Source organism: Apium graveolens, chromosome 3 (assembly GCF_009905375.1).
Source record: "Apium graveolens cultivar Ventura chromosome 3, ASM990537v1, whole genome shotgun sequence".
In the NCBI taxonomy this organism is placed as follows: domain Eukaryota; kingdom Viridiplantae; phylum Streptophyta; class Magnoliopsida; order Apiales; family Apiaceae; genus Apium; species Apium graveolens.
This window is the reverse complement of record NC_133649.1, coordinates 81,021,029-81,047,814: the sequence shown is the minus strand read 5'-3', so window position 1 is coordinate 81,047,814 and position 26,786 is coordinate 81,021,029. Positions and strand designations below refer to the sequence as shown.

The window sequence follows — 26,786 nt, the reverse complement described above, 5'->3', positions numbered from 1 at the left end:
GTTGATCAGTTGCTGACAAGTTCTGACTTCAAGCATCAACTAAAGGTCACTGCTCTCGGTACAAGAACTTTACAAGGTCAACACTCCAAGACTCATGCAAAGGTTGATAAACTTCAGAAACAGCTGATAAGCTATCCATGATGCAAAAACTAGACAAGAAGAGGTTTATCAGATCAATTCAAGAAAAAGTGGATGCTATTGAGCTTGTTCAAACCAAGCATTTTGAGGAAGAGGTGCCTACAGGAAAGGAGGCATTATTCCATTTTGAGGAAGAGGCTGCTCCAGTTCCATGGGAGGAAACCTTTAGAGGGGCTGAGTGGATACATAAATGGAATGATACTGATTTTATTCCCGGCCGACATGTTCTGACAGAACATGTATCAAAAGCTGATGAGTTGCTGACAAGTTCTGACTTCAAGCATCAAGTAAAGGTCACTGCTCTCAGTATAAGAACTCTACAAGGTCAACACTCCAAGACTCATGCAAAGGTAGATAAACTTCAGGAAACAGCTGATAAGCTATCCATGATGCAAAAACTAGACAAGAAGAGGTTTATCAGACCAATTCAAGAAAAAAGTGGATGCTATTGAGCTTGTTCAAACCAAGCAGCAGGCCCAACTGGATGAGGTATTACAAAATCAAGCTGCTCAACAGACTCAGTTAAATGAGATCTAATCTTCAGTGGAACTCTTTCTTTCTCTACTCCTGACAGATGATGCCAAAAAGGGGGAGAAGGTAGTTAAGTCCAAATGCTCACCAAGCCAAACACTGAAGAAAAAAGATGATCATGGAGATGATCAGGGAAACTCTGAAAAGAGTAGAGGTCAAAGTCAAGGGAAGCAGCTGAGCAGAATTCTCACTCAACAGACAAGTTCTCATCAGAGAATGTCTGGTAGCAAGAACTCTGATAGATCTGCTATGCAAGGGAGGAATAAGGAAGGAAAGAAGCCAACAGACCAGGATGTTCCTCTGTTGATCACAAATGCTGATACTTCAAATACTGATGATCAAGTTCTGACAACTACTTTTGATGTGATAGTCCAAGCTGGAAGCCAAGAGTCACAGAAGTTTTTGCAGACTTTGAAATTTAAAGGAAAGAAAGCAACATTCTTCTACAAAGATCCCAAAATTCAATCTGTTGATAAAGAATTGGCCAAGAGACTATTTCTTAAGGATAATCCAGGAGTGGATTTAGAGGAATTAAGAGAATAAGAAGCTAAATTTGCTGCTGAGAAGAGCAAACCCAAGTCAAAAGCTTCTGATGCTAAAAAGCCACCAAGGCCAAAATAAAAGGGGATTGTGATAAGAGAAAGATCTGCCACATAGATTCTTAGATCAAGGATTAGATCTCAAACTACTACTGATCCCAAAGACAAGGGAAAAGGAAAAGTTGGGGAGACAGTCAAGAAACAGAAGATGAAGATTCCTCAAATTCTGATGGATCCTGTGTGTAAGATGGTTCAAGTCTTTGATGATGATGCTGTTGAAGATGAAACAGTTGAAACTCTGAAGAGAAAGATGATGACAGAAGAATCTAAGACAACCTCTGACATAGCTCAAGTTGTTCAGAGTGAAGAAGTTCAGAACTTAATAAATCCTGAAGATATTTCAGAACAGCAAGCTACAGATGAAACTGCAAATCTTGACCAATTTATCAAGACATCAACCTCTGACACTGCTCAAGTTGACATAGACAGCTTAACATTAGAAGACAAGAAGAAGCTGTTATGGAATAAGTCTATTCCATTTCAGCCTAAGACAAATCAGATGTTGAATCAACTTGCAACATTTGGGGTAAAAGCCAAGCAAGTTAGAGATACTTCTGGATTAGGTTCTGACAGAGAGAAATTCCAGATCGGGATAGAAGTTGATGTTAGAGATCCATTCACATTGACTGATAAGCCACATGAAGAGATCACACAGAAGCACCTTGACAAAGTGTTTTCTGCTCAAGTAGTGATGGATACTCATGATGATTATGAAGAAAAAGAGAAATTGATCTTGTTTCTGATTGATGGCAGAACTTATAGATTATCTGAATCTGATATGCTGAAGAAATCTGTCAAAGAGCTCCAATATATTCATTATCTACTGCAGGTAAATTCTGATGTTACCAGGAAATGGTTAGAATTTATTCTGAAGAGAATAAAAGATTTACTCAGAATTTCTGGTGCAAGAATGACAGATTATACTCCAATGATGACTGAGGATGATGGAAGAGAAATTCCAATGAGGAAGAATTCTGCTAAGGTAGAAGTAATTCTGAAAGAAAGATGCTTATGCTATAATGAAGATTCTACACATCCAAGGGTAATCAGACTGGGAGATGGACTTGAAAGAAATCCAATTTCTGCACTCAGAGCTGCCATATATCAGATTAGTGATACTGAAGATGAAGAACTTCAGCAAGTCAAAGCTCAGTTACTTGAAGTTAAAAGAAATGCAGAGACCAAGCTGGTATCAAACTTTGTAAGGAATCATTATGAATTCAGGCTGATTCAGTGAATTTGGTAAAAGCTGCATGGACTGTAAGTTGTATTTAGTTGTGCATATAAACTCTCATTGCATTTGTACTTAAATGTTTTTGACATCATCAAATCTATAAACTTGTATATTTTTATAATTTATAAGTTGGGGGAGATTGTTAGATATATTTGTGATGTCATGTCTCATCTGATTTGTTTAGTTTCAGAACTTACTATCAGAACTTAACTCGAAATCAGAACTTACTGAAGACAGGAAGTTATCAGAACTTAAGCCATATGGACTTACATCAGAACTTAAGTGCGGATACACTTCAGGAATGAAAAGTAGCTGATTTACAGGAGAGGATCTAGATTAAACAAAAGAAGGTATGCTTGAAGAGTTGTACAGCTAAAGGACTACAGTAGATAATCTCTGATTGATGTATTTTAGGAAACAGAACATATCATATCAATTAGGAGATATCTTGTAACTGTGTAGTATATAAACACAGATTAGGGTTTACACTATAAGTGTTATCATTCACGAGAGTATAATTCATTGTAACCCTAGCAGCTCTTAGTGATATCATACATCACTGAGAGAGTAGACTAAACCTACTGTAACAGAGTTTGATATATTGAATAAACTTGTTTTATGTTACGTACTTGTATTTATAATCGAATTGATTGTAGATACTATATTCAACCCCCTTCTATAGTATCATTGAGGCCTAACAAATTTGCCCAACTAAATTGTTTCCAAAAAATATAAACCACGATCAAGTAAATTGGATTATTTTAATTTAGAATTTTTAAATTTGTTGGTGGAGTTTCATTTTAATAAAATGATATGGATATTATAGACTATTTTGATATCACCCCTAGAAAATAATAAATTTGTTCAAACCGTATTATGATTACAATTGTATTTCCATAGGACTCTAAATTATTTATTGATATAGTACTTGATTTCATCTTAGTACAATTACCCTGAATTTTGATTTCAGTCCTAGATTACTATTTCATGTAGATGTTGTTTTTTAACCAAATATAGATTGTTAGAATCATATTATAAATTATAATATTTTATTTTTCGTAGGATTTTTTTAATTAAAATAATAAAATAGAATCTGTTTTAGGTCTTTTAGGACAACAGAGACATAATAACATTGAGTTTGTTATTCTCCTAAGATTTGAGTTAATGAAAACTATATATAATTTTAAAAAAAATGCAATAATTTTATAATTTTATTTATTATTTACTTTAATTATAATTTAGAAATAATTTTCATAATCCTTAACTAATATTTATATTTTAATTTCAGCCTGTGCCACGGTCAACTAGTGCATAAGGAATGAATTATGAGTCTATTGGACTCTCAGCCAAGATTACTTGGTGGATTCGGGCATAAGCTCTACTGAAATAGATTTCGCGGTCCAGATATGGTAGATTTCCTTATCAGTTGCCCCTTTTTGTCTTGTATTCCCTCCGTCATATTAATTTGGATACAAATTGTTTGGATATAAAGATTAAGAAAATATGTAATTTAGTGAGAAAAAATAAGAATAATGAGTAAATTGATGGGCTCAATCAATATTTAGTATATACAGTGTGGGTGTAGTAGAAGAAATAAGTGGATATAATTGAATGGAGTTAATTTTTATAATTTAAAATTTTACTATTTTGGGTAAGATTTGAAATATATAAAATTGAGTGGAACATTCAAAGAAAGAAAATTTATAGAAATGAATGGGACAGTAGGAGAGTATCTCTTTTGAGAAGTGGTCTCTTATTCTAGTTCGCTGCAAGTAGAAAAACACCAAAACAAAATCGAAAGTCAAACCAATTCAATCCAATTTTGCGAACTTACCATGTTGAATTTAAAATCAAATTTTGTTTCTTCATATATTTTTTGTCAAAATTTTTAACTCAAACCAATTCAACCCCAATTTTTCGAACTTAACCAAGTTGAATCTAAAATCACATTTTATTTCTTCGTACATTTTTTGTCAAAGTTCTTTCTTACATTTTCAATTGCCCTGTATATAGTAAAAATAAACATGTTATGGTGTAAAGAAATATAAACATGTCATTGCATCTCTTTGCTTAGCCGCATGAAGTATATCCAAGCGTTGTTAACGTTGGGTGTTTACCTCCCCCTCTATCTTCGACTGCAGTTTTTGGTAACTTTTCGTTTTCGCCCAAGCTATTATATACATCCATGAATCAGTTGTCGTACTATAGCCGAGAAATCCGAACGAAAGAAAACAAAATGCGAGATTGTTTGATTAATTTGTTTTTGTCCTTAATTGCATCGACTTGTCTATTAAGTATGTACGTGGACTAATAATTTACATGGGTTAACATGGTACTCCTACTAAAGAGGATCTATCTATGCTCTTCTTTCTCGTACGAGACAATCAAGTCCTCACATGTATGTATACATTCACAACACCCTTCCCTTTCGTCAAAATAATAGATACAACATCACGGGTAGATAGCATGGCATGCGCAACAAGGATGATTTGTAAGCAAATTTCAATTATGAACCAAAATTACGTAAAGTGGTTCCAGCATTAAAAATGTAGGTGATTCATACAAGAGTTTGTAAGCAAGTGATTCATGTGAAAAAACAGCTTGTAATTTATCTTGCTTTATCATACTTCAAACTCAGATATACATCACGGCCTCCTTGTGCCTCCCATCCCTCTCTTTTTCTTTACGTCTCTACCTATATAGTTCTGACGTTTTTTGCTCTATTTCTGGAAGGGACTAAAGTGTAATATGTCACCATTTCAACTTTAAATTGTTGCTCTATGATGTTAAATCATCAAGGGTCCCAAAATTTTTACAAATACTTGTATCTAGATTTATAAATTATGCGGTGTTTATATATATATACACGTTTGGGTCCAATAAACTGATTTTGACTAATGTCGGCTCACGGCGTCGGCCGCCCTCCTCTTTATCAGAAATGGTGCCTGCAGATGCATGTGAATCATTAAGTTGGAAGGGTTGAAATATTAGTTGCTTGAAAAGGCTAAACTATTGTAGCAGCTTCTTTCCTTCCTAATTTTTGTTTATTGCATCTGGTATTAAAGCCTTTAATATTGTAATTTGTAAAAACTAAAACTAGGCCACATTGTAAGCATAAATATGAAACAAGTCTAAATTTCACTATCAAAATCATCTTGAGATACATGGTAGAATCATCCATCCGGCTAATTAAAAAAGAATCCAAAAAAGAAATACTAGTAAATACGTGACACGTTAATTGCTTATATAAACTGTATAGAGCAAAGTCTAATAAAGTTCTGGAGTTCACAAGATTTGACTACACAGTGAGAACATTGATTAATTTCTCTCTGTCTGTTTGGATTATTTGTTTTACAAATTTGTTGTACCTCTCCAAGAATCGAGTTTGAGCAAACGTCGTCACTCGTCATAATAATCAGGCAGTGCCGTAAGTAGCCAACAATGGGGGTGAATATAACATCGATAAAGACCTCTTCCAACGGAGTATGGCAAGGTGATAATCCTTTGGATTTTGCATTTCCTCTGCTCATTGTTCAAACTACTCTTATTCTCGTCGTCAGCCGCTTCCTTGCGTTCCTCTTAAAGCCTCTTCGCCAACCCAAAGTCATTGCAGAGATTGTGGTAAGTATCTATTTTGAATCCACTTCATTTATCTCAATGCATATGCACATATTATTTAGAGGTTAAATATGCAGGTTTTGGAGGATTCTTATATTAATATGTTTAATCAAACAGGGAGGAATAATACTAGGACCGTCAGCTCTGGGAAGGCAGCAAGACTACATGCACAGACTCTTTCCAAAATGGAGCACTCCAATTCTCGAGTCAGTGGCCAGTATTGGTTTACTATTTTTCCTCTTCTTAGTAGGCCTTGAGCTTGATCTAAGCTCAATCCGCCGCAGCGGAAAACGAGCTATTTTCATAGCCGCTGCCGGAATCTCACTTCCCTTCACCCTCGGTATTGGCGTGGCCTTTCTCCTCCGCAGGACAATAGAAGGTGCTGACAAAGTTGGAGTAGCTCAATACATTGTTTTCATGGGCGTAGCTTTGTCCATCACAGCATTTCCTGTGCTAGCCCGCATCTTAGCCGAGCTTAAACTACTCACTACCCAAGTAGGTGAAACCGCTATGGCTGCAGCCGCCTTCAATGATGTCGTGGCCTGGATTTTGCTTGCCCTGGCTGTGGCACTAGCGGGGAGCGGAACTCCTGGCGGCCCCCAAAAGAGTCCCCTCATATCAGTGTGGGTACTTCTGTCCGGGGTTGCATTCGTGGCTTTTATGATGCTTGTTATTCGACCTGCAATGAAATGGGTGGCTAGGCGGTGTTCACCCGAGAGTGACATCGTTGATGAGGCCTATATATGCTTGACTCTTGCTGGAGTTATGGTGTCGGGTTTCATGACGGATTTTATAGGGATTCATTCTATATTTGGAGGCTTTGTTTTCGGATTAACAATACCTAAAGGTGAATTCGCGCAGAGATTGATAGAAAGAATTGAAGATTTTATATCAGGATTGTTGCTTCCGCTGTATTTTGCATCAAGTGGGCTAAAGACCGACGTGTCCCAAATTCGAGGAGGGAGAGCTTGGGGATTGTTGGCGCTGGTTATTTCAACAGCCTGTGCCGGGAAGATATTAGGTACGTTTGCAGTGGCGATGATGTGCAATATTTCGGCAAGGGAATCACTTACTTTGGGCTTTCTCATGAATACCAAAGGACTGGTCGAGCTTATTGTTCTTAACATTGGCAAAGAGAAGAAGGTGAAGCTCATTTCTTGCCAGAATAATCTTCTCAATAGCCAGTTTAAGAATACTAAATTATATTATAATTGCTTACAATACGTTGACAGGTTCTAAATGATGAAGTGTTTGCTATATTAGTTCTTATGGCACTTTTCACCACTTTCATAACAACTCCGACGGTCATGGCTATTTACAAACCTGCTCGTGGAATCTCTGGTCACCGACGATTAGAATCTATACCGGACAGTGCCAAGGATGAGCTTCGTGTTCTTGCCTGCGTTCATGGTCCTGGAAACATACCCTCACTGATAAATCTCATTGAGACAACTCGTTCCACCACCAAGTCCCAGCTCAAACTTTATATCATGCACCTTGTGGAATTAACAGAGAGATCTTCTTCCATAATGATGGTTCAAAGGTTCCGTAAAAATGGATTTCCATTTCTTAAGCGCTTTGGACAAGGTGGGATGCACGGCCGAGTTGCTGTCGGGTTTCAAGCCTATGGCCAACTTGGACATGTAACTGTTCGAACCACAACTGCTATATCAGCTTTGTCAACAATGCACGAGGATATCTGTCACGTGGCAGAAAGCAAGAGAGTGCCCATGATCCTGTTACCTTTTCACAAGCAGTGGAGAAAAATGAACGGTGAAGATGAGGTGGAGACCGTTGGTCACGGATGGAGAGCTGTGAATCAGAGGGTTCTCAAGGATGCACCCTGTTCTGTGGCTGTGCTTGTGGACCGAGGACTCGGTGGGTCCCAGCAGACACCAGGACCTACAGCCACCGTGGCACAGAGAGTATGTATGATTTTTTTTGGTGGGCCTGATGACAGGGAGGGTTTACAGTTATGTGGGAGAATGGCTGAGCATCCTGCAGCTAAAGTGACAGTTATAAGGTTTGTCAAGAAAGAAGAAACAGCAGCTGATACTGTTGTTGTGTTGAAGCCATCATCAACCAAATCCAAAGAAAACAGTTATACTTTTACCACAGCCCAAGTAAATCCCCAGAGGGAAAAGGTGTGCAAACTACTCTTTCATTAACTGATCTTCTAATACTTGATTAAGGATGATTCTTTTGGTAACATCTTGAAAGTAATATTTTGAAACAAAATGCAGGAGCTAGACGACGAGGCTATGACAGGGTTTCAACAGAGATGGGAGGGTATGGTAGATTACAAGGAAAAAGTTGCTAATAACATTGTGGAGAGCGTGATGGGAATTGGACGAAGTGGTGAGTACGAGCTTATAATGATCGGGAAAGGAAGATGCCCCTCGAATATAGTTGCAGAAGTGGTGGACAGGCAGGCAGAGAACCCGGAACTTGGCCCTATTGGGGATATGCTGGCCTCCTCCGGCAAAGGTATTCTGTCTTCAGTGGTTGTGATTCAGCAACATGATACAGCTCATGTCGAGGAAACTCCAGTGTCAAAGATTCTGGTCAGTCAGGAGGTTTAACAAGTCCACTTTTCATTAATCATAAACTGTAGCTCAAAATAATTGTGATGCACACAAGTTCTGATTATTATACTAGGGGGAGCTCATTCACACAAATATACGTTATAAATATTATAGAATTTCATTTTAATGTTGGAAGTTTTATAATGTTTTGTCTTGAACTTATGTTTTAAAAATATGTAAGAGCCACATATCTTTACTAGTACGAGTTAAAAACTTCAGCTTTGTTTATTTACACTACGAGAGAGTATTATGATCAGGAGCAGAATCTGCTTTGCAAGAATAAAACACGACGGTCTTAAGTTTTAGACTGACAAATATAATTTAAAAGAATCTTTAAAATTTTAAATTAACAACCGACTGTGTGATAGGAATAATAAAAGGATCACAAATTGCAGGGATGAAACAAATGATGATCAATTTTAGCATTTAAAATTAGAGAGAGCGTTACTTATTTAAAAAAATTAGAAGGCCAAGTAACCCTAGAACCAGCACCAAATGATTCCATGCCACACTGGATTACCTGGACACAGAACTGCACATGACATGCAGTCTCAGCGTTCACCCCGCGACCTGGGAGACAAAAATGTAGACCTGGGCCCACCAACAATGCCAGAGACTGGTCTCCTGTCGTCACGCCATTTGTCAGCTCTGTCATCCATCCTGTTACCACCACCCCGGCGGACAGGAGGTTGATCCTGTGGAGGAGGAGCACTTTCAGCCTGAGTTCTTCTGTGTTTCGGAATATATTTTCCACCTTGGGATGGTGCTGAGTCTAACATTCGAGGCTGTTCCGGATGTGTTGCGATTGCAGGCACAATGGTGGGTCTCATCTGCAAGACTTCTTCTTTCCATCGTTTTTCTTTCTCTTCCAGTTCTAGCTCACGCTGCCTCTGTTTCTCGGCAATCTCATCCAGTTTGGCCTTGCGTTTAGCTTCCTCCTCTTTTCGCCTCTCAGCCTCTGCAAAATGAAATCTCAGATGATGGGCAAGAAACACATCAAACAGAATATGAGAATTTTGCCTATTCACATTAGATACATAAACCAATAGAAAAATGGACAGGGCTGGGAGATGTAACAATTAGCTTCGAAAAATGTAACTTGAGAGTACTTTAAGTAAGAGTACCAAATAAACCACATACAAGTCTCACAAGCTATTGTTACAATCAGAAACATAGATTTATAGTCCAGATTATTGTTACCACCTCAAACAGCAAGAAGAGGGGAAAAAATCATTTAATATTATATGGTTTAACAATATGAAAGCCAACAGAGAGCCCTGAAATAAGGCAGAAATGACTTACATCGTAGTAGTATTCATGGAGACATCAAGTGTCTGAGTAATGGGTGCCAATACATTACTATTAGACATTAGTACTTGTAAAATTCAATTCTATAATAGTTGTTAGTTGAAGATATAAGAATAACTTTTTTAGCAAAAGACAACATTTAATTGCTTGTTTGATTTGCCATGAAAAGCAAGGATAAATGCAAACTCGTAGAGAGGAAGAATAGAAGTTTATCTAGGCCTTTCATGAACAAGCGCGCGTACCTTCACGTAGGCGAGCATCTTCTTCTTGACGCAACTTTTTCATCCTATCCTCCTCCATTTTCAGATAATATATCATCTTTCTCCTAGTCTCCCTCTCCGATTTCCTTGACCGGATGATTTGGCTAATTTGCTCCTGCCTCTCCTTTTTTAATTTGTTAAATTCAGCTTCCCGGCGACTAACAACTCTTTCTTGGAAAAGTTTCTGCAGTAATATATAATTAATGAAGTTGGAGTGGGATGAAATTTACATTTGCAAATATTAATATAGACTTAAAATTTATTTTCCGTATGATGAGATCGTTTGCTTAAAGGGGAAATTTAACAAAAGATCATAAAAGAGAATTTAAGAGATTTTTGGATTCTATAAATTTACATATGTAAGAACTATAGCAAGAGCTCACCACTTACTTTAAACAGATAGTAAAAGGTTTAACATTTTGCTGAAGCAATGAGATCGATAAAAAAACTTCTATTATGCAACCGACTACAGCAGCAAAAATTCCTTCATGTTTGCATGCCATTTAACAGTTCAAATTTATCAAATAATGAAAAGAAATGTGATTGTGGAGTTGGCACTGCAACTCACTTTCTGCATATAATTCAACTCACTAGACACTGACCTTATTCCCCAGCTTCTCAGATAACCTCTTCTTCTCCTCAAGATCTCCTGTATGGCGCAGCCGACTTAGTTCAATCTCTCTCTGTGATGAAGCGAACACGTTTTTAGTAGATTTATAACATGGACTATACTTCAGCAAAAATAAATATAGCTAGTAGATTTAAGCTATTTAAATTATATAAATCCTCATATTCAAATTTAATAAATTACTATTTAATTTTTTTATGCATAAATCAACAATGTAACTAACTTAAATGCATCACTTAGAACACTTCTGTTAATTCAAAAATATGATATTAAAAACCATCATTTAGTTAATTTTATTAGGATTTTTGTGGGAGCAATCATGGAAAAGAATTTACTCAGAAACTTATTCGACGCTTGCCTGCTGCTCACGTTCATGGATATCTTGTTCTTCTACTAATCTCCTCTGGAATGCAATTTCAATTAGAGGGGCAGCTTCTTCTCTTTTCGCTCTCTCCAGATAGTCCATTGTTTTAGCAAGCTTTTGTAGTTTCTTCTCCATTTCTTGTCTTTCCCTCAGTTGCTCACTTAAAGCCAGCTCCATTAAGGTCTGCTTGGTTATTTTTTCCTAAATTCCAGATCAGAGGTCAGCTAAATTTGACAATACCATGCGAAGTTGTATGTGCATACATGTGTGAGTGTGGGCGTAAAGTAAAAACACAAGATGCTCACTCCATCTACAATTGGTTTCTTCCCCTTTTTTTTACTTCGTTTCTCAGCTTCCTGAAGCAAGGCCTTGGCCTCTTCAAGTTCCCTCTCCTCTATTTCCCTAAGAATCCTTTGGTTCTTTCTCCTCTCATACTCAGAAGCAAGCCTTCTCTGTTCCGCCTCTTCCGTTATCTTCTGCAATTTTAGTCGCCTTGACTCTTCCTCTCTTTCCTGCATCAGGCATCAAGAAGACTTGCTATTCATTAATAAATTTATATCTTACAATAAGAAACCATCTGCTCAATTCTTGTTAAAAATGAGTACCATCTCTAGAAGGTGCCGTTCTTGTTCTTCTTTACGTTTTTCAATTATCGACTTACGGGCAAGAAGTCTTTTGTGTTCCTTTTCTACCACATCTGGTAAACTTGACAGTGTTTCCCCAAGTTTTAATGGGTTTTTTACCGGAGAATTTATCAAGTTCCTGACCTTGCTCATGGATTTAGCAAAACTGCTCAAATGGTTTCGTAAGCCCTCTGATTCAAGACCCTGAAAAAAATATAAGTAAAAGACAATTTAAATTGTCAGTATTGAAGTAGAGATGATATTATTTCCAAACCAAAACACTGAACTATATCTGAGAGAAATATGATGGAAATCAGAGCTTAAATGAACCTAGTAGTAGTTTCCTCGTTTAATTAAAATTTACATCTCATAAGGATTCATGCAGTTACTTATCAAAAAATAAACATCTTAACAAGTAATAAAACAATGTTCTCCTAAAATTTCTTTATTCAACTATAACAAGATTCTTTAATTAAACAGTTCATAATGTTAAAATAGTTAAAACCTGTTGCTACTTGCTAGTCTACAGACAAGGGCCCAACAGCTAGCCAAATAGGCTTTAAAGGTAATGTTGTATTATAAGAGACACCAAGTAGGTTCAGAGGCACACTGGCAGCACAAGCTTTCTTGCATTGGGGGTGAGGGGGAGGAGGGCGTTGTTCAAAGCCAAAATGAAACCTTACCCGACTGCCAAAGAAAACAGCACCTTTCATATGGTCAATTCTGATGGAAATAAAATTGTTTTTAACAGCATCAACAGCTATCTTTTCCACAACGAAAAATTCAGAAAATGGGATCATCCCAGATAGAGTTTTTATCTTCATTGTTTGATACACATGAGATACCTGGAAATTAAAATAAACCATGTAATTTCTTTTCATCGAATATAGAACAAACATAATGGAAGATAATACAAAGAGCAGAAATTTACACCTGCTGCAGCAATCTCAGAGTGGTGAGCTTTTCAAGTGAAGGAACATATTGAGATAGCTGCACTTCTGGGACAGAAGAAGCTGAAGAAAGTTTACCCCCAAGCTTTGAGATTTTCCTTAGCAAGGGCTGGACTTGGGATGCAAGATCTAATGGATGAAATGCATGCTCCAGTAAGTGATATATATCTTTTACTTCTGTAGTCACACATGCCATTATACCCTTGGCAACCTACAACCAGGACAAAAGATGTATTGGAATCGACATTTACAAACAAAAGAAGCATGTGCAAAGCATCCTTAATACTCTCTTTGTCCCATTTCGTATTTTATGGATCCCCCTCTATATTTAGTAATTTTAAACTATAAGTTACAAGTACATATAGCATAATTTTTGGACCCTTGTTAAAATGCATTTTGCACATCATGGTATTGGTAATAGTGTCAAAAAGATATTTTCAGAATTTGCTAATCCAGACTAGCATAGCAGTAACTTACCAATATACACTAGCAAATACTTGAAACCAGGAATATGAACTATTCACGACTCAGGGCTGCATTGGAGGATGTACAGAATACTAGAGATTTTTTCCCAAGAGAAGAAAAAAGAGCAATCATGCTCTCCATTAATGATTTGTGGAATAATATTGCGGAATAATTTACAGAAGGACCCATGCAACATTTGATACAGGAGAGTGCTTGGTTCAGTATTATCTGTTTTGGGCTTCAGCAACTAAACTTATCAGTAATTAATAATACATTATACATGCATTCAGGTGCAGCAGCGGATTTTATGAAGGCAAGAGACAAGTATGGTTTCAACACAAGGCTAGTCAAATAAATCATCCAGATGAATATAACAAACAAGTAGTGCAGAGAAATCCAGCCTCCTCCAACATAGATAAGATAAGATACTGCATGTAGTTTCTTCTCGTCGTCCAGGTAGAGGAAGGGAAAAAAGAAAGAGTGACTAGCTACAAAGATAAAGGTAATATGATCAACTTCTTTTTTAATGTCCATGACATGAATAACTTCAAATGGAAAGAATGATTTCTTTGCTTGTCTTGCAAACTTATACTTGTCATTTATGAAAGGAACGAAACTCCAGGGTGCATGACAAAAGCATTTACTGTCCAAGCATAATTCTTAAAGGGATTAAGGTGGAAATCAAATCTAGACTGGCAAGCTCTACTTGTTTTTTTAAAAAAAATTGTAAGAAATATTTGTATGGTTTGCTTAGCTTATAGGCTATAGCTTATGCTAGTTTCTTTCCGCCCATGCTTTTTTATAGCAGCTTTCTGTTTGCAATCTTTGCATTTAGATAGTAAGCTCTTTGTTCGTATATTTTTCTGCATTTCTATTTCCTTTATTATATAATTAATTTAGCAGAAACAATAAATATGTGCAATAGAAGATGATACAGCTTACCAGTTCTGAGAAAAGAGATGACCTTGAAAGCTGAAAAAGAATAAATAATCATAGTCAGTACTGACAGAAAATTGATATTAAGAAGCTGCATGGAATCAATAACCACTAAAATTTTGGTTACCACTTCTCTGCTTTCAGGTTTGAGCTCAACATTAAACCCAATAAGATTAACAACCCGCATCTTTCGCTCTTTCTCGTTTTCAAGCTCCAAGTGAGATGCGCCATATGAACAATCATAAGGTGATACTGACAGTGCAGCCAGAACAACTGATGAAGCAATCAACTGCAAGTCCTTCTGGCTTAAGTTTTTATTAAAACTTTTTTGCAGTGAGAAAAGCTTGAGCCAGGCATATGCATGATAAAGATGGCTGGATGAGATCCAAAATATTTCGGTTAACTTTGCATAGTAAATAACTAATAAGGATGCCTTTGGAGTTTTCTTGACCATACACATCAATGCGTGTATATCTTCTATTGAGCGAAATGCTTCCTGGACAAAATACAATTAAAAGAATTATCATCAACATAGGTCTACTGGGAGACAGACAAGGTATCATTTACAATGAATCATGCGATTGAAGTAATTAATTATGAAGCTAAACTGTACAAACCTGCCAGAGTGCAAGTTCAGTGGCAACCTTCAGCTGTTCAAATCTTGTGTCAAGATACAGTTGCAAACTTTCTGGAGCAGACAGATCAGGCCGATCTCGTTGATCTCTATATTTGTTAAGGTTTGCGAGATGATTTCTAATAATTTCACACAACCTTCGAAATTCTGTTGTTCGCTTGTATTGCTTGCAGAACTGGAAGGCCCGGTGAGCTGTCATCTACACATATAAAACTGAAGCTTAGTAGAAGTTGCTCACAGTCATAAATGTTACATAATTTAAACTCTATAAAGGCACCATTGATACCACAATATAACATATAGTAATCTGTGTACTACTATTCCAATGGAAGAAATATAATCTACCTTGAGCCTAGTTTTCCTACATGTATTAGATTATGGAGCTCATGCATTGAAGATCTCCCCTAACTAAGATACTCCATAATAGTTTATGGACATTGCTTAAAGTAGGGATGACAAAATAATCCGATCCGACGGATATCCGATCCGAAACCCGAAATTTTGGATATACCGAACCCGATTTTTTGGATTTGGATATGGATTTAATTTTTAAACCCGAAATTTTTTGGATTTGGATTTGGATATTAGGTATACCGATCCGAAACCCGATCCGAAATCCGAAACGCTATTTAAACCCGAAATCCGAAAAAAACCCGAATTATGAAATATATACATATATATGTATATTATATATATAATACTAGAATTTTATATATTACACATTATAATATTATATATAATATATATATACACTATAATTTACCTTATACATATTATTATATAATTTTTAGAACATATATTTTTATATTTATGTTAAAAATTAACTAATTATAAAGTTTAATGAAATATAATTATTCAATGGGCGATGAGGTTTATAAGGTTAACAAAATATGTATAGGAATAAATTAAAAAACTGAGTATCAATTGAGTAGATTTTTAAAATATTAGCTATATATATAATAACATTATTAATGATGTTGTGGAGTGGTTGAATATGACACGTTAAAACTCTTTCTCTGCAAGTTGCTTGTTCGATCCCAAACACTTGCAATATCAATAATTATACAAATTTTCAGATTTCGGATTCGGGTTTGGGTTTCGGCTTCGGGTATGAATATCCAATTCAAAAAACTTTGGGTTTCGGGTATACCCGAATCCGATCCGAAATCCGATGGATCGGGTTCGGGTATTCATTTTCGGGTATTTTTCGGGTTCGGGTCCGGGTATAAATAAAATTTTCAGGTTTGGATATGGATTCTGCAATACCCGACCCGATCCGACCCGATTGTCATCCCTAGCTTAAAGAAATTGAGCACAATATTAAGGACACCTATAATGTGCAAATAAACTGGTGGTTAGCTTTCTACTCAGTACAAGCTTGACTTTGAGGATCCTTGGCCTCTACTGTTAATGTGGGATAAAGATATTTGTCATGCTTATTTAGTAAAGAGGTCATATCTAGGATTAGTGAGAAGGTCTTCAAGTGTACATCTTCAGGGTTAAAAGTGATTTAATGATAAATAGAAGCAGGTACAGATCAAAATTAACAAATAACAAAGAGAAATTTTTAAAGATTAAAATAGAGCCGAAAGAGTAGCATTTACATGAACCTAGTAAAAGGGCACTTATCACTAAATTATTTGATTACGCAGTAAGTTCTTAAAAGAAACTGGCACTGTCATGAATTAAAATATAATTGCCAAGAAGAAACAGACCCCGGGGAGGAATGCTAAAACATAATTCAAATTGAAATTTTGGAAAGAATAGGTGAGCTAAGATGGGATCACAGCTACTATGAGGATATATGTATTGCAAGTTTTTCATAACCTGTGGAGTTAAAGAGAAGATGACTTTATTGCCTTCATATATGGTGAGATCGAGCAATTTAAATATATACAAGAAGCATAATGGGACAACTGTATTATATAATGCACCTATACCATACAAATAGTACCCTGATCATCATACTATAGTTTCACCAACTAAACTCAAGAAAGTATGAGATGTTAGTTCATGGTAACTGTACTGAGATGAATGGGCACAGAAATAAGCAAACCTGAGGACCTCACACTGATTTTGAACGAGTGATTTTGTACAAGGACCCTTAAATCTCTCTCCTATAACATTATTCTAGAATAGAAGTGAAACAATTACTTACTGCATACAAGGCCTCCAACTTTGAGTTGTTTCTTAATATTTCCAATACTGTTCTGTAGGTCTCCCACAGGAACTTAAACCACGGAGTAACCATCTCACGGTCAGATCTGTCTTTCCACTTCTCCCCGCTAACATAACTCAGCATTAAATCTTCGGGACGATTATCTGCTTCCAAATCATCTACATCAAGAGCTTCCTCTAAAGCCTGTACTTTACTGCGTGCTAATTCAGCTCTCTCAGTGGCCAAATGCATGAAATGTTTGATCACCTCCTCCAGTGAATTAATGTTGACTTGTTGACAAACAATACGATATTGTATTAGCCCGTCCTTAGCAAACCTTCCCCTTCTCATGTCAACACATAGCTCGACATACTTAAACATAATCCTCTCAAGAGTCTTTTGCCATGCTCTGTACCTCTTCGAAGTGATAAGACCATGAAGTGCTTGCAGGGCCTCTTGCTTTTGTCCAACATTAATTAGCTCTGCATCAATGAGTAAAAGGGAACAGTCAATCTCTTAATTTCAAATCTATCTACATGTAAGATATTTTAAAACATTCTTAGATCCCCCCCCCTGATAACAAATGAATGTTTTAGGTCCAGACATTTTCCTCTCTAGTAAGCATTTAGCTTATGTAAAACTAGAATCCAAATTCACAGATATGTTGCACCGAAAGAAGTATTAAACGTACCATCATAATAAATAGTAGGTAATTTTAAAAAGGCAACATAAGATCCTAAAAATTTCAACACAATGCATAGCATGTTTGTGTCATTGTGTGTAAAATAGATCATATAACCTACCTTCAGCACGTTTCAAAGCATTTTCAGGTTTGGCAAACGTAGCCATCTCCGCCAAACTCTCGGATTACTTCTTGCCTGTCAATAGAATGACACGACCACATAAGCGCAATTACACTCGAATATTAACTCACAAAACATAACACTAAGGATAACAAGATTTAAATAAACATCTCGTAACATCGCGTTTTAACATATACTCCTATACAACGTAAGACAATAAACTAAATCTTGAAAAAATAAAAACATCAGCATGTCTGATTTGTACATATGGTGTTAAGGAACAGCAGATGCAGCGGTCATAAATCCATAGCATGGAAATTGTGAACAAAAATTAAGGGAACAATTTTCAAAATTACATAACATAAAAATCAATCAAGAACATGACTATCAGGAAATGAACATGGTGATCAAGAAATGTAACGCTGCCGTGAGTCATACCGGTTACTGGCGAAGAAACGAGCGGTTGGCGTAGAAATCCAACGGCGAATCAGAATAGGATACTGCTTTACACTCAACTTATTTAGAAATTTTTGTGATTTTAACTTTTTACCCTGCAAAATTTTATTAGTCTGCCCCGTTTTAGTGATATCACCTATTTTCAATCTTAGCACATACAATATACGAATATTAACAGTTTGGAAAAAATAAAGATAATTACTAATTTCAACAATTCAAGTATAAAGTATAATAAATCAAGGACATTGTTAATGGAGAAATTTGATTAATAAAGATTCGAGATTCGCAACCTAAATCAATATCTGCAACTGTTATCCATAATCAGATAAAGCACCAAAATATAGTAGTCTATACTTAATAAACGGCCGAGACTCCTAAGGTATATGTTTGCTTTCTCAAAACTCTCAAACACGTGCCCCAATGTGTATGCGTGCCATTTTTTATGGGGTTCAAGCATAACGTAGTTTTTGGAAAATAAGAAAGCGATATGGACTTGGTTTCTCATTTTGATGTTCAATAGGAGTTGTCGAACCAACTTCCCATTATAACTCGAACATCTATTCGCTTTAGGAATGTCAGTGATGTGGCCTACTCGTAAATGCCCAAGTCTCGATTACGACTTCAGAATTTCACGAATGAGACAACTCCCTGGTCGGTAGATAACCCATTCGCTAACGCTATCTTCGTCGATCGTAATCGCGGGTTTATATTCATGACTTACCACAAATACCTCAAACGCTAAAGCGCATACTCGCCCCCGATGAGAATAACCCCACCAGATCAAGGTGAAGATAGTCTCGGATCAATGATGAACAAGACAAATGTTCCACTTGAAGGCATTGGATTGAACTTTAACAAGAAAGACAAAAAAAAACTCTCCAATATGAAGGAAAACATGAAATACCTTATGATTATGCCATGCCCTGGAAGATATGCAAGAGATGTGGAGGCAAGGGTCATCTGAAAAAGAATTACATTGCTCGAATTAGCCAAAAAGGATCTAGGCGGAAACCGGCTTCCCAAAACAGTTTAACGGCTTACCGTCATCAGTCTGGCATGAATAAAAGAGCAAGAAGTCAAACACCAAAAGTGGTGCAAAAATGGATCAAGAAGTGTGGGTACCAAAGGATTGAGTCATTTTTGTTTGTTTTGTAGATATGTCTTGTCGCTAAAGTCAAAAAGAGTCAATGAATTGTTGATAGCGGATGCACTAGACATATGTGTGGAGATAAAGCTCAATTCATAAGTCTCAAGATGAAAAAGGGTGGAAGAGTGACAATTGGTGACAGAAAGACTCTTCAAATCCTTGGTAAAGGTAAAATCGGTAATGATACTATCTCTATCGGTAAAGTACAATATATTAAAGGATTTAAATATAACTTGCTTACCGTTAGTCGGTTTATGATGATGGTCACTATGTTAATTTCGAAAATGAAAAGTGTTTTATTACTATTGGCACTAACAAAGTCCCCCTAGTTGCTAGAAGGGAGGGAAATATATATATATATATATATATATATATATATATTGGACTTTGATTCACAGCAAATAGCATACTGTTTTGCTGTAATGGACATAAATCCTTATATTTGGCAAGAAGATTGGGTCATGCTCATAAGGATTTGCTCAACAAACTCTCTAGCAAGAAGTTGGTCGGAGGGTTGCCCAAAACCAAGTATGTCAAGTCTGAGGTGTGTTTGGCGTGCCAATTAGGCAAGCAAATTCGAAGCACTTACAAGCCAAGAAGGTAGTATCTACATCTAGAGCTTTAGAGCTTTTCATTTGGATCTTTTTGGTCCAAAAGCTTATAAAAGTCCTGGAGGTAAACAATATTATTTTGTAATTGTAGACGATTATTCACGATTTTCCGTTTCTTCGTACTAAAGATACTGCTTTTAGTGAATTTGAGAAGCTAACTAAATTGCTTGAGAATAAGCTTCGTACAAGACTTGTAGGTATTCGAAGTGATCGAGGTGGAGAATTTCAAAAAGACTTCGTTACATATTGCGAAGATCGAGGTATTTCATATGACTTTTTTGCACCAAGAACCCCTCAACAAAATAGTGTGGTGGAAAGGAAAAACAGGTCCTTACAAGAAACGGCAAGGACTTTATTGCAAGAAAGCAAGCTACCAAGGATTTTTTGGGCCGAAGTTGTCAAACAGCTTGCTATGTTCTGATTTGGGTGATCATCAGTCATATCCTAAAGAAGACTCCTTATGAATTTTTAAAGAAAAAGAAGCCAAACATCGGCTATTTCAAGATATTTGGCTCCAAATGCTCTGTGCTCAAAACAATTGGTAACGATGGTAAATTTGATGTTAAATCTTATGAAGCTATATTTATGGGTTATTCTCTAACTAGTAAAACATATAGAGTTTATAATCTATCCAAAAATATAGTTGAAGAATCTATTAATGTTACATTTCAAGAGCCTAACAATGATCTGCCAAGAGATGAGGATGATGATGCTACTGATACTGATGGCGAGCCGACATCTCAATTAAAGGGATCAAAACGACAGACTGAAGATGCTCCTGCCAATCTCCAGAAGGAAATTAGCAAGCCGGAACTTCAAATCAGCAAGCTGATGTTCAGGCAGAATCTCCATCTCATCACATTGACTGTCAGACTGGTGATTCAAATCGGCAAGCAGAAACGTCTATTCCCGTTGATGATGCAATTGTAAAGATGGCAAAAATGACACTAAATGGTCCTAGAGGAAAGAGAACAAAGGATAAGATGTCAATCTATGATGGTGAAGACTTGGCTTGTTAGATATATTTGTGATGTCATGTCTAATCTGTTGTGTTTAGTTTCAGAACTTAATACCAGGACTTACTGGAAATCAGAACTTACTGAAGTCAGAGCTTATATCAGAACTTAAGGCCGTCAGGATTTATATCACGACTTAAGTGCGGATACTTCAGATAAGGAATACAGTTGATTTATAGGAAAGGATCATGACTAAAATAATAGAAGATATGCATGAAGAGTTGGACAGCTAGAAGACTTGTAGAAGATAATATCTGATTGATATATTTTAGGAGACGGAATTATATTTCATATCAATTAGAAGATATCTTGTAACTGTGTACTATATAAACACAGCTTAGGATTTACACTATAAGTGTTATCATTCACGAGAAAGATTATACATTATAACCTAGCAGCTCTTAGTGATATTGTTCATCACTAAGAGAACAATTGTTCTATTGTAATAGAGTTTATTATATTGAATATACTTGATTACTGTTACATACTTGTGTTCGAAATCGATTTGATCGTATAAACACTATATTCAACCCCCTTCTATAGTGTTGTGTGACCTAACAAGTGGTATCAGAGCATCTCTGTTAATTTACAAACAGTGAGATCCAGTTTACAATCATGTCTGAAGAAACACAAACTCCACCAAAGCCCACCAAAACTCAAGATACTCAAAACAATCAAACTCACGGTCGATATGAGAGTATTAGGGTTCCCATACTGAGAGCATCTGAGTATCCTATATGGAAGGTAAAGATGGCTATGTTTTTGGAAGCCACAGATCCAGAATACCTTGATAGAATTAATGATGAACCATATAAGCCTACCAAGCTTTCTGTTGCAGTTGCTGATCAACCAAAAAAGATGATACCAAAGGAGAAAAGTGAGTACACAACTGAAGACATCTCATCTATTGCAAAGGATGCAAGGGTAAGGCATCTGCTGCATAGTGCAATTGACAATGTCATGTCAAACAGGGTAATTGGATGCAAGACTGCAAAGGTGATATGGGATGCTTTGGAGACAAGATGCCAGGGAACTGATGCAATCAAAAATAACAGGAGGACTATACTCACTCAAGAGTATGAGCACTTTGACTCAAAAGTTGATGAGTCATTAACTGATTTATATGACAGGTTTGCCAAACTCTTGAATAATTTGTCACTGGTGGACAAGGAATATGATCTTGAAGATTCAAATCTAAAATTCCTTTTAGCTCTTCCTGAAAATTGGGATTTGAAGTCTACTACATAAGAGACAACTATGACCTTGTTGAAACTACTCTTGATGAAATTTATGGTATGCTCAAGACTCATGAACTTGAGATGGATCAAATGAGCAAAAGGCATGGAAGAAAGTCAAAGACAGTTGATCTTAAAGTTGAGGAGGAATCTCCTAAAGTGGTTGTCTCAAAGAGGGGCAAAGGAAAGGCTCCCATCATACAGTCTGATTCAGAGTCATCATATTCTGATGATGATGACTCAGAATCTGAAAATTTATCTGAAGTTGATGTTGATGCAGAGATGATGCAACTGTGTGCTCTTATGGTGAAGGGTATCACAAAGATTGCCTACAAGAAATTCAGAAAGGGCAAGAAGTTTTACAGGAAAGGTGGAAGTTCTGAAAAGAAAGGGTTCAGAAAGTCTGAAGGCAAAGGAGGAAAGTATGACAGAGGAGACAACTCAAATGTCAAATGCTACAATTGTGGTGAAAGAGGCCACATATATCCTGACTGCAAGAAAGGAAAAGGTGATAAAGGACATGCACTTATCACAAAGAAGAAAACTGGGCAGACAATTCAGATTCTGAAGGTGAGGTGAACTATGCCTTGATAGCAAATGCTGATAGCAGTACTGATGATGCTGAATTAAAGGTAGCTCAATCAACTCTTGCTTTTCATACTGATGATATTTTTGAGCTAATATTATATCTGAAAACCATGTTCATTAGTTTTAGAGATCAGGCTTTAACAAATGAAAGATTAACTTCTGAAAGTCTTGCTCTTAGAAACAAAAATGACTACTTAGAAAAAGAGTTAGTTATGTTCCATCAAACTCAGAAAGAAAGAGATGAGGCTTTGTATGTTAGAGATGAAGTGCTAAAATTGAATAAATCTCTTAAATCTGAACTGGAAAAGGAAAAGGAGATAATCAAAACTTGGACTAACTCTGGAAGAACAACTCAGAAAATTTTAGAAAATGGAAATTGGAAAGAAGGTCTAGGTTTCCTAGATGATAAAGAAGAAAAGGAAATTGTGTCATCTCAACCAAACTTTACCAAGAAAGCTGAAAAGCCTAGAGTTAATCCTGTTAAATTTGTAGCAAAAACTGATGTGTCTGATTCTGAAAAGATGAAAGACTCTAAGACAGAAGTCAAGGAAAAGTCAACTTCTGACAAATTCAAGATGGTTAGAGTCAACTATGATATTCTGTTAGGTTTAAACCATAAAATCCTTGTTTTCATTGTGGTAGTTTATGGCATTCTATTTATACTTGTAAGGAATATCATAGTTTGTACTATGATTATTATCAAATAAAACCTTCTTTGAAGAAAGTTAGTGTAATTCCTTCTAGTATAAATTCTGATGCAAAGTCTGATATAAAGTCTGATAAGAAGCATGTTAGCATAAACTCTGAAATTAAATCCGCTGCAAATGCTAATAAACTTAAAAAGGCCAAATGATCCAAGCAAGTATGGGTCCTTAAAACTAACCAATAGTGGTCTTTGTGATTGCAGGGCAACAGGAAAAACATCTTAATTCTGGAAAGTGGATGTTCAGGACATATGACTGGAAATAAAGCCCTGCTATCAGACTTTGTGGAGAAAGCTGGCCCGGGAGTTTCTTATGGAGATGGAAACATGGAAAAGACTCTGGGATATGGCAATATCAATCTTGGGAATGTCATAATTGAATTAGTAGCTCTTGTCTCAGGGCTTAAACACAATCTGCTAAGTATGAGTCAAATCTGTGACAGAGGTTATTATGTGGATTTCTTTGAAGAACACTGTGAAGTTGTAAGTAATTTTACAGGAAAAGTGGTTCTGAAAGGTACAGACATGGTAACATATATGAAGTCAGACTTTCAACAAACTGTGATGGTTCTGCAATCTATCTGTTAAGTGGAGCATCAATTGAAGAAAGCTGGAATTGGCACAAGAGACTCTCTCATTTAAATTTCAACAACATAAATGAGCTAGTAAAGAAAGATCTTGTGAGAGGACTGCCAAAATCAGTATTTTCTCCTGATGGCCTTTGTGATTTATGTAAAAAGGTCAAACAAAGAAAATTTTTTGAAGAGCAAAACTGAATCCTCAATTCTTGAGCCTTATCACCTACTACATGTTGATCTATTTGGTCCAGTCAATGTCATGTCCATTGTAAAGAAGAAATATGTTATGGTTATTGTGGATGAGTTCACAAGATACATTTGGGTGTATTTCTTGCACAAGAAGAATGAAACTGCATCTACTCTAACTGATCATGTCAGACAGTTGGATAAGTTGGTCAAAGATTCTGTTAAAATAATAAGAAGTGATAATGGCACTGATTTCAAGAATTCAATCATGGAAGAGTTCTGCAAAGAGCATGGAATAAAGCAGGAACTTTCTGCACCTGGAACTCCACAGCAGAATGGAGTTGTAGAAAGAAAGTACATGACTCTTATTGAAGCTGCACAAACTATGCTTGATGAAGCAAAGCTACCAACCTACTTTTGGGCTGAAGCTGTGTAGACTGCTTGGTGAAGAAAAAGAAGCCAAATCTGAAATATTTTCATGTATTTGGATGCAAGTGTTTTGTTCTTAAGACTCATCCTGAACAGCTGTCAAAATTTGATCTAAAAGCTGATGAAGGAATTTTTGTTGGATATCCACTTTCCACAAAGCCTTCAGAGTCTACAATTTAAGAACAAGGATTGTCATGAAATCTATCAATGTATCTTTTGATAATAAAAAGATTACTGGACTTGAAGATTTCAATGATCATGATCAGCTGAGATTTGAAAATGAAGATTTAAATTCTGATTCTGTAAATTCTGATGACCTAAATCCTGATCCTGTAAGTTCTGACGGGTTAAATTATGATGCCATTGAAACTGTGGTAACTACTCCAAGGGAAAATGCACTTGTTCAGGGGGAGCAAACTAATGATCATACCACATCTCAAGACTCTTAAGAAACATCAGAACCTATCAGTGGCTCTTCAAGTTCTGATTCATCAAGTTCTGATGAGCCAAATTCTGATAATTCTGGAAACTCTGATTCTTCAATTTCTGAAGGATCCAACTCAAATTCTGAAATTTCAGAGAGCATAACTTCAGGGGGAGCATCAGAAAATGCTGATGGAGACAACATGGATCATGGGAGAGGATCCAGTTTTAGAGATCAACTCCCATCTGCAAGGAAGTGGACTAAAGCACATACACCTGACTTAATAATTGGAGATCCTGAAGCAGGTGTCAGAACTAGAACAGCAACATCAAATGAATGTCTCTATCATTCCTTTCTATCTCAGACTGAATCAAAGGAAGTGGAAGAAGCTCTTCAAGATGCTGATTGTGTGCAAGAAATGCAGGAAGAGTTAAATGAATTTGAAAAAAATAAAATCTGGACCCTAGTGCCAAGACCAAAGAACAGATCCATTGTTGGCACAAAATGGGTGTTCAGAAACAAAACTGACAGTGATGGCATAATTACAAGAAACAAAGAAAGGCTGGTTGCTAAAAGTTACTTTCAACAAGAGGGTATTGATCATGATGAAATATTTGCTCCAGTTGCTAGATTGGAAGCCATAAGAATCTTTTTGGCTTATGCTGCTCACAAGAATTTTAAAGTCTTTCAAATGGATGTGAAAAGTGTTTTTCTCAATGTAGAATTGGAAGAAGAGGTATATGTTGAACAACCTCCAAGATTTGTAGATCTGAAATTTCCTAATCATATCTTCAGACTTGATAAAGCACTTTATGGCCTTAAGCAAGCTCCAAGAGCATCATATGAGACTTTAGCTCAATTCCTTCTGGAAAGTGGATTTACCAGAGGCACAATTGACAAAACTTTGTTCTACCTCAATCATGAAAAGGACTTACTTTTGGTACAGATATATGTTGATGATATCATATTTGGTTCTACAAATGCCAAACTTTGTGAAAGGTTTACAAAGCTAATGCAGTCAAGATATCAAATAAGTATGATGGGAGAAGTTAGCTATTTTCTGGGACTTCAAGTCAAGCAAAATGAAGAAGGTACTTTCATAAATCAATCCAAGTACATCGGAAATTTACTCAAGAAATTTGGAATGCAAGACTGTTCAACTACATCCACTCCCATGGCCAATGCAACCAAGTTAGATAAAGATACTGGAGCATCAGTAGATATTACTAACTACAGAGGTATGATTGGCTATTTACTCTATTTAACTGCAAGTAGACCTGATATCATGTATTCTAGCTGTCTTTGTGCAAGATTTCAGGTTGATCCAAGAGAACCTCATCTAATAGCTGTTAAAGGAATTTTCAAGTATCTCAATGGTACAGCTGATCTAGGATTGTGGTATCCTAGAGAATCAGATTTTAAGCTAATAGGTTACTCAGATGCAGATTTTGCAGGATGCAAAATAGACAGGAAAAGCACAAGTGGAATCTGCCAATTTCTTGGAGGCAGATTGGTTTCTTGTTTTAGGAAGAAACAGAAATCAATTTCCACATCAACTGCAGAAGCATAATATATTACT

General features: G+C 36.3%; 2 protein-coding genes across 3 annotated transcripts; one reads left to right on the top strand and one right to left on the bottom strand.

The window, feature by feature from the left end:
* Window positions 1-5,232: 5,232 nt before the first annotated feature.
* On the top strand, window positions 5,233-8,905 carry LOC141712498 (cation/H(+) antiporter 20). Its single transcript, XM_074515470.1, has 4 exons — window positions 5,233-6,123; window positions 6,238-7,263; window positions 7,353-8,264; window positions 8,364-8,905. Exons 1-4 carry the CDS (start codon window positions 5,944-5,946, stop codon window positions 8,700-8,702), a joined length of 2,457 nt encoding a protein of 818 aa, XP_074371571.1. The 5' UTR covers window positions 5,233-5,943; the 3' UTR covers window positions 8,703-8,905.
* A 95-nt stretch (window positions 8,906-9,000) lies between these two features.
* On the bottom strand, window positions 9,001-19,337 carry LOC141712497 (eukaryotic translation initiation factor 3 subunit A-like). Of its 2 annotated transcripts, none has more exons than XM_074515468.1 (14): window positions 19,195-19,337; window positions 17,835-17,909; window positions 17,032-17,513; window positions 14,857-15,072; window positions 14,367-14,735; window positions 14,246-14,275; window positions 12,822-13,049; window positions 12,572-12,733; window positions 11,871-12,092; window positions 11,571-11,777; window positions 11,260-11,466; window positions 10,876-10,956; window positions 10,256-10,457; window positions 9,001-9,663 (listed from the first exon to the last, which is right to left on the bottom strand). In XM_074515468.1, exons 2-14 carry the CDS (start codon window positions 17,878-17,880, stop codon window positions 9,257-9,259), a joined length of 2,859 nt encoding a protein of 952 aa, XP_074371569.1. In that variant the 5' UTR covers window positions 17,881-17,909; window positions 19,195-19,337; the 3' UTR covers window positions 9,001-9,256. The 2 variants fall into 2 exon arrangements, with proteins under 2 accessions (XP_074371569.1, XP_074371568.1); XM_074515467.1 differs by lacking the exon at window positions 19,195-19,337 and adding an exon at window positions 18,273-18,345.
* Between the last annotated feature and the right edge of the window lie 7,449 nt (window positions 19,338-26,786).

What these genes read in the sequence shown, in the direction of transcription:
- LOC141712498 (XM_074515470.1), top strand. Translation starts at nt 5,944, where the DNA reads ATGGGGGTGAATATAACATCGATAAAGACCTCTTCCAACGGAGTATGG. An exon ending in AAGTCATTGCAGAGATTGTG is followed by an intron (nt 6,124 to 6,237) that starts GTAAGTATCTAT and finishes TTAATCAAACAG; the next exon opens with GGAGGAATAATACTAGGACC. An exon ending in TAAATCCCCAGAGGGAAAAG is followed by an intron (nt 8,265 to 8,363) that starts GTGTGCAAACTA and finishes AACAAAATGCAG; the next exon opens with GAGCTAGACGACGAGGCTAT.
- LOC141712497 (XM_074515468.1), bottom strand. Translation starts at nt 17,880, where the DNA reads ATGGCTACGTTTGCCAAACCTGAAAATGCTTTGAAACGTGCTGAAG. An exon ending in AGTTGGAGGCCTTGTATGCA is followed by an intron (nt 15,073 to 17,031) that starts GTAAGTAATTGT and finishes TTATATGTGTAG; the next exon opens with ATGACAGCTCACCGGGCCTT. An exon ending in CTGAACTTGCACTCTGGCAG is followed by an intron (nt 14,736 to 14,856) that starts GTTTGTACAGTT and finishes TATTTTGTCCAG; the next exon opens with GAAGCATTTCGCTCAATAGA.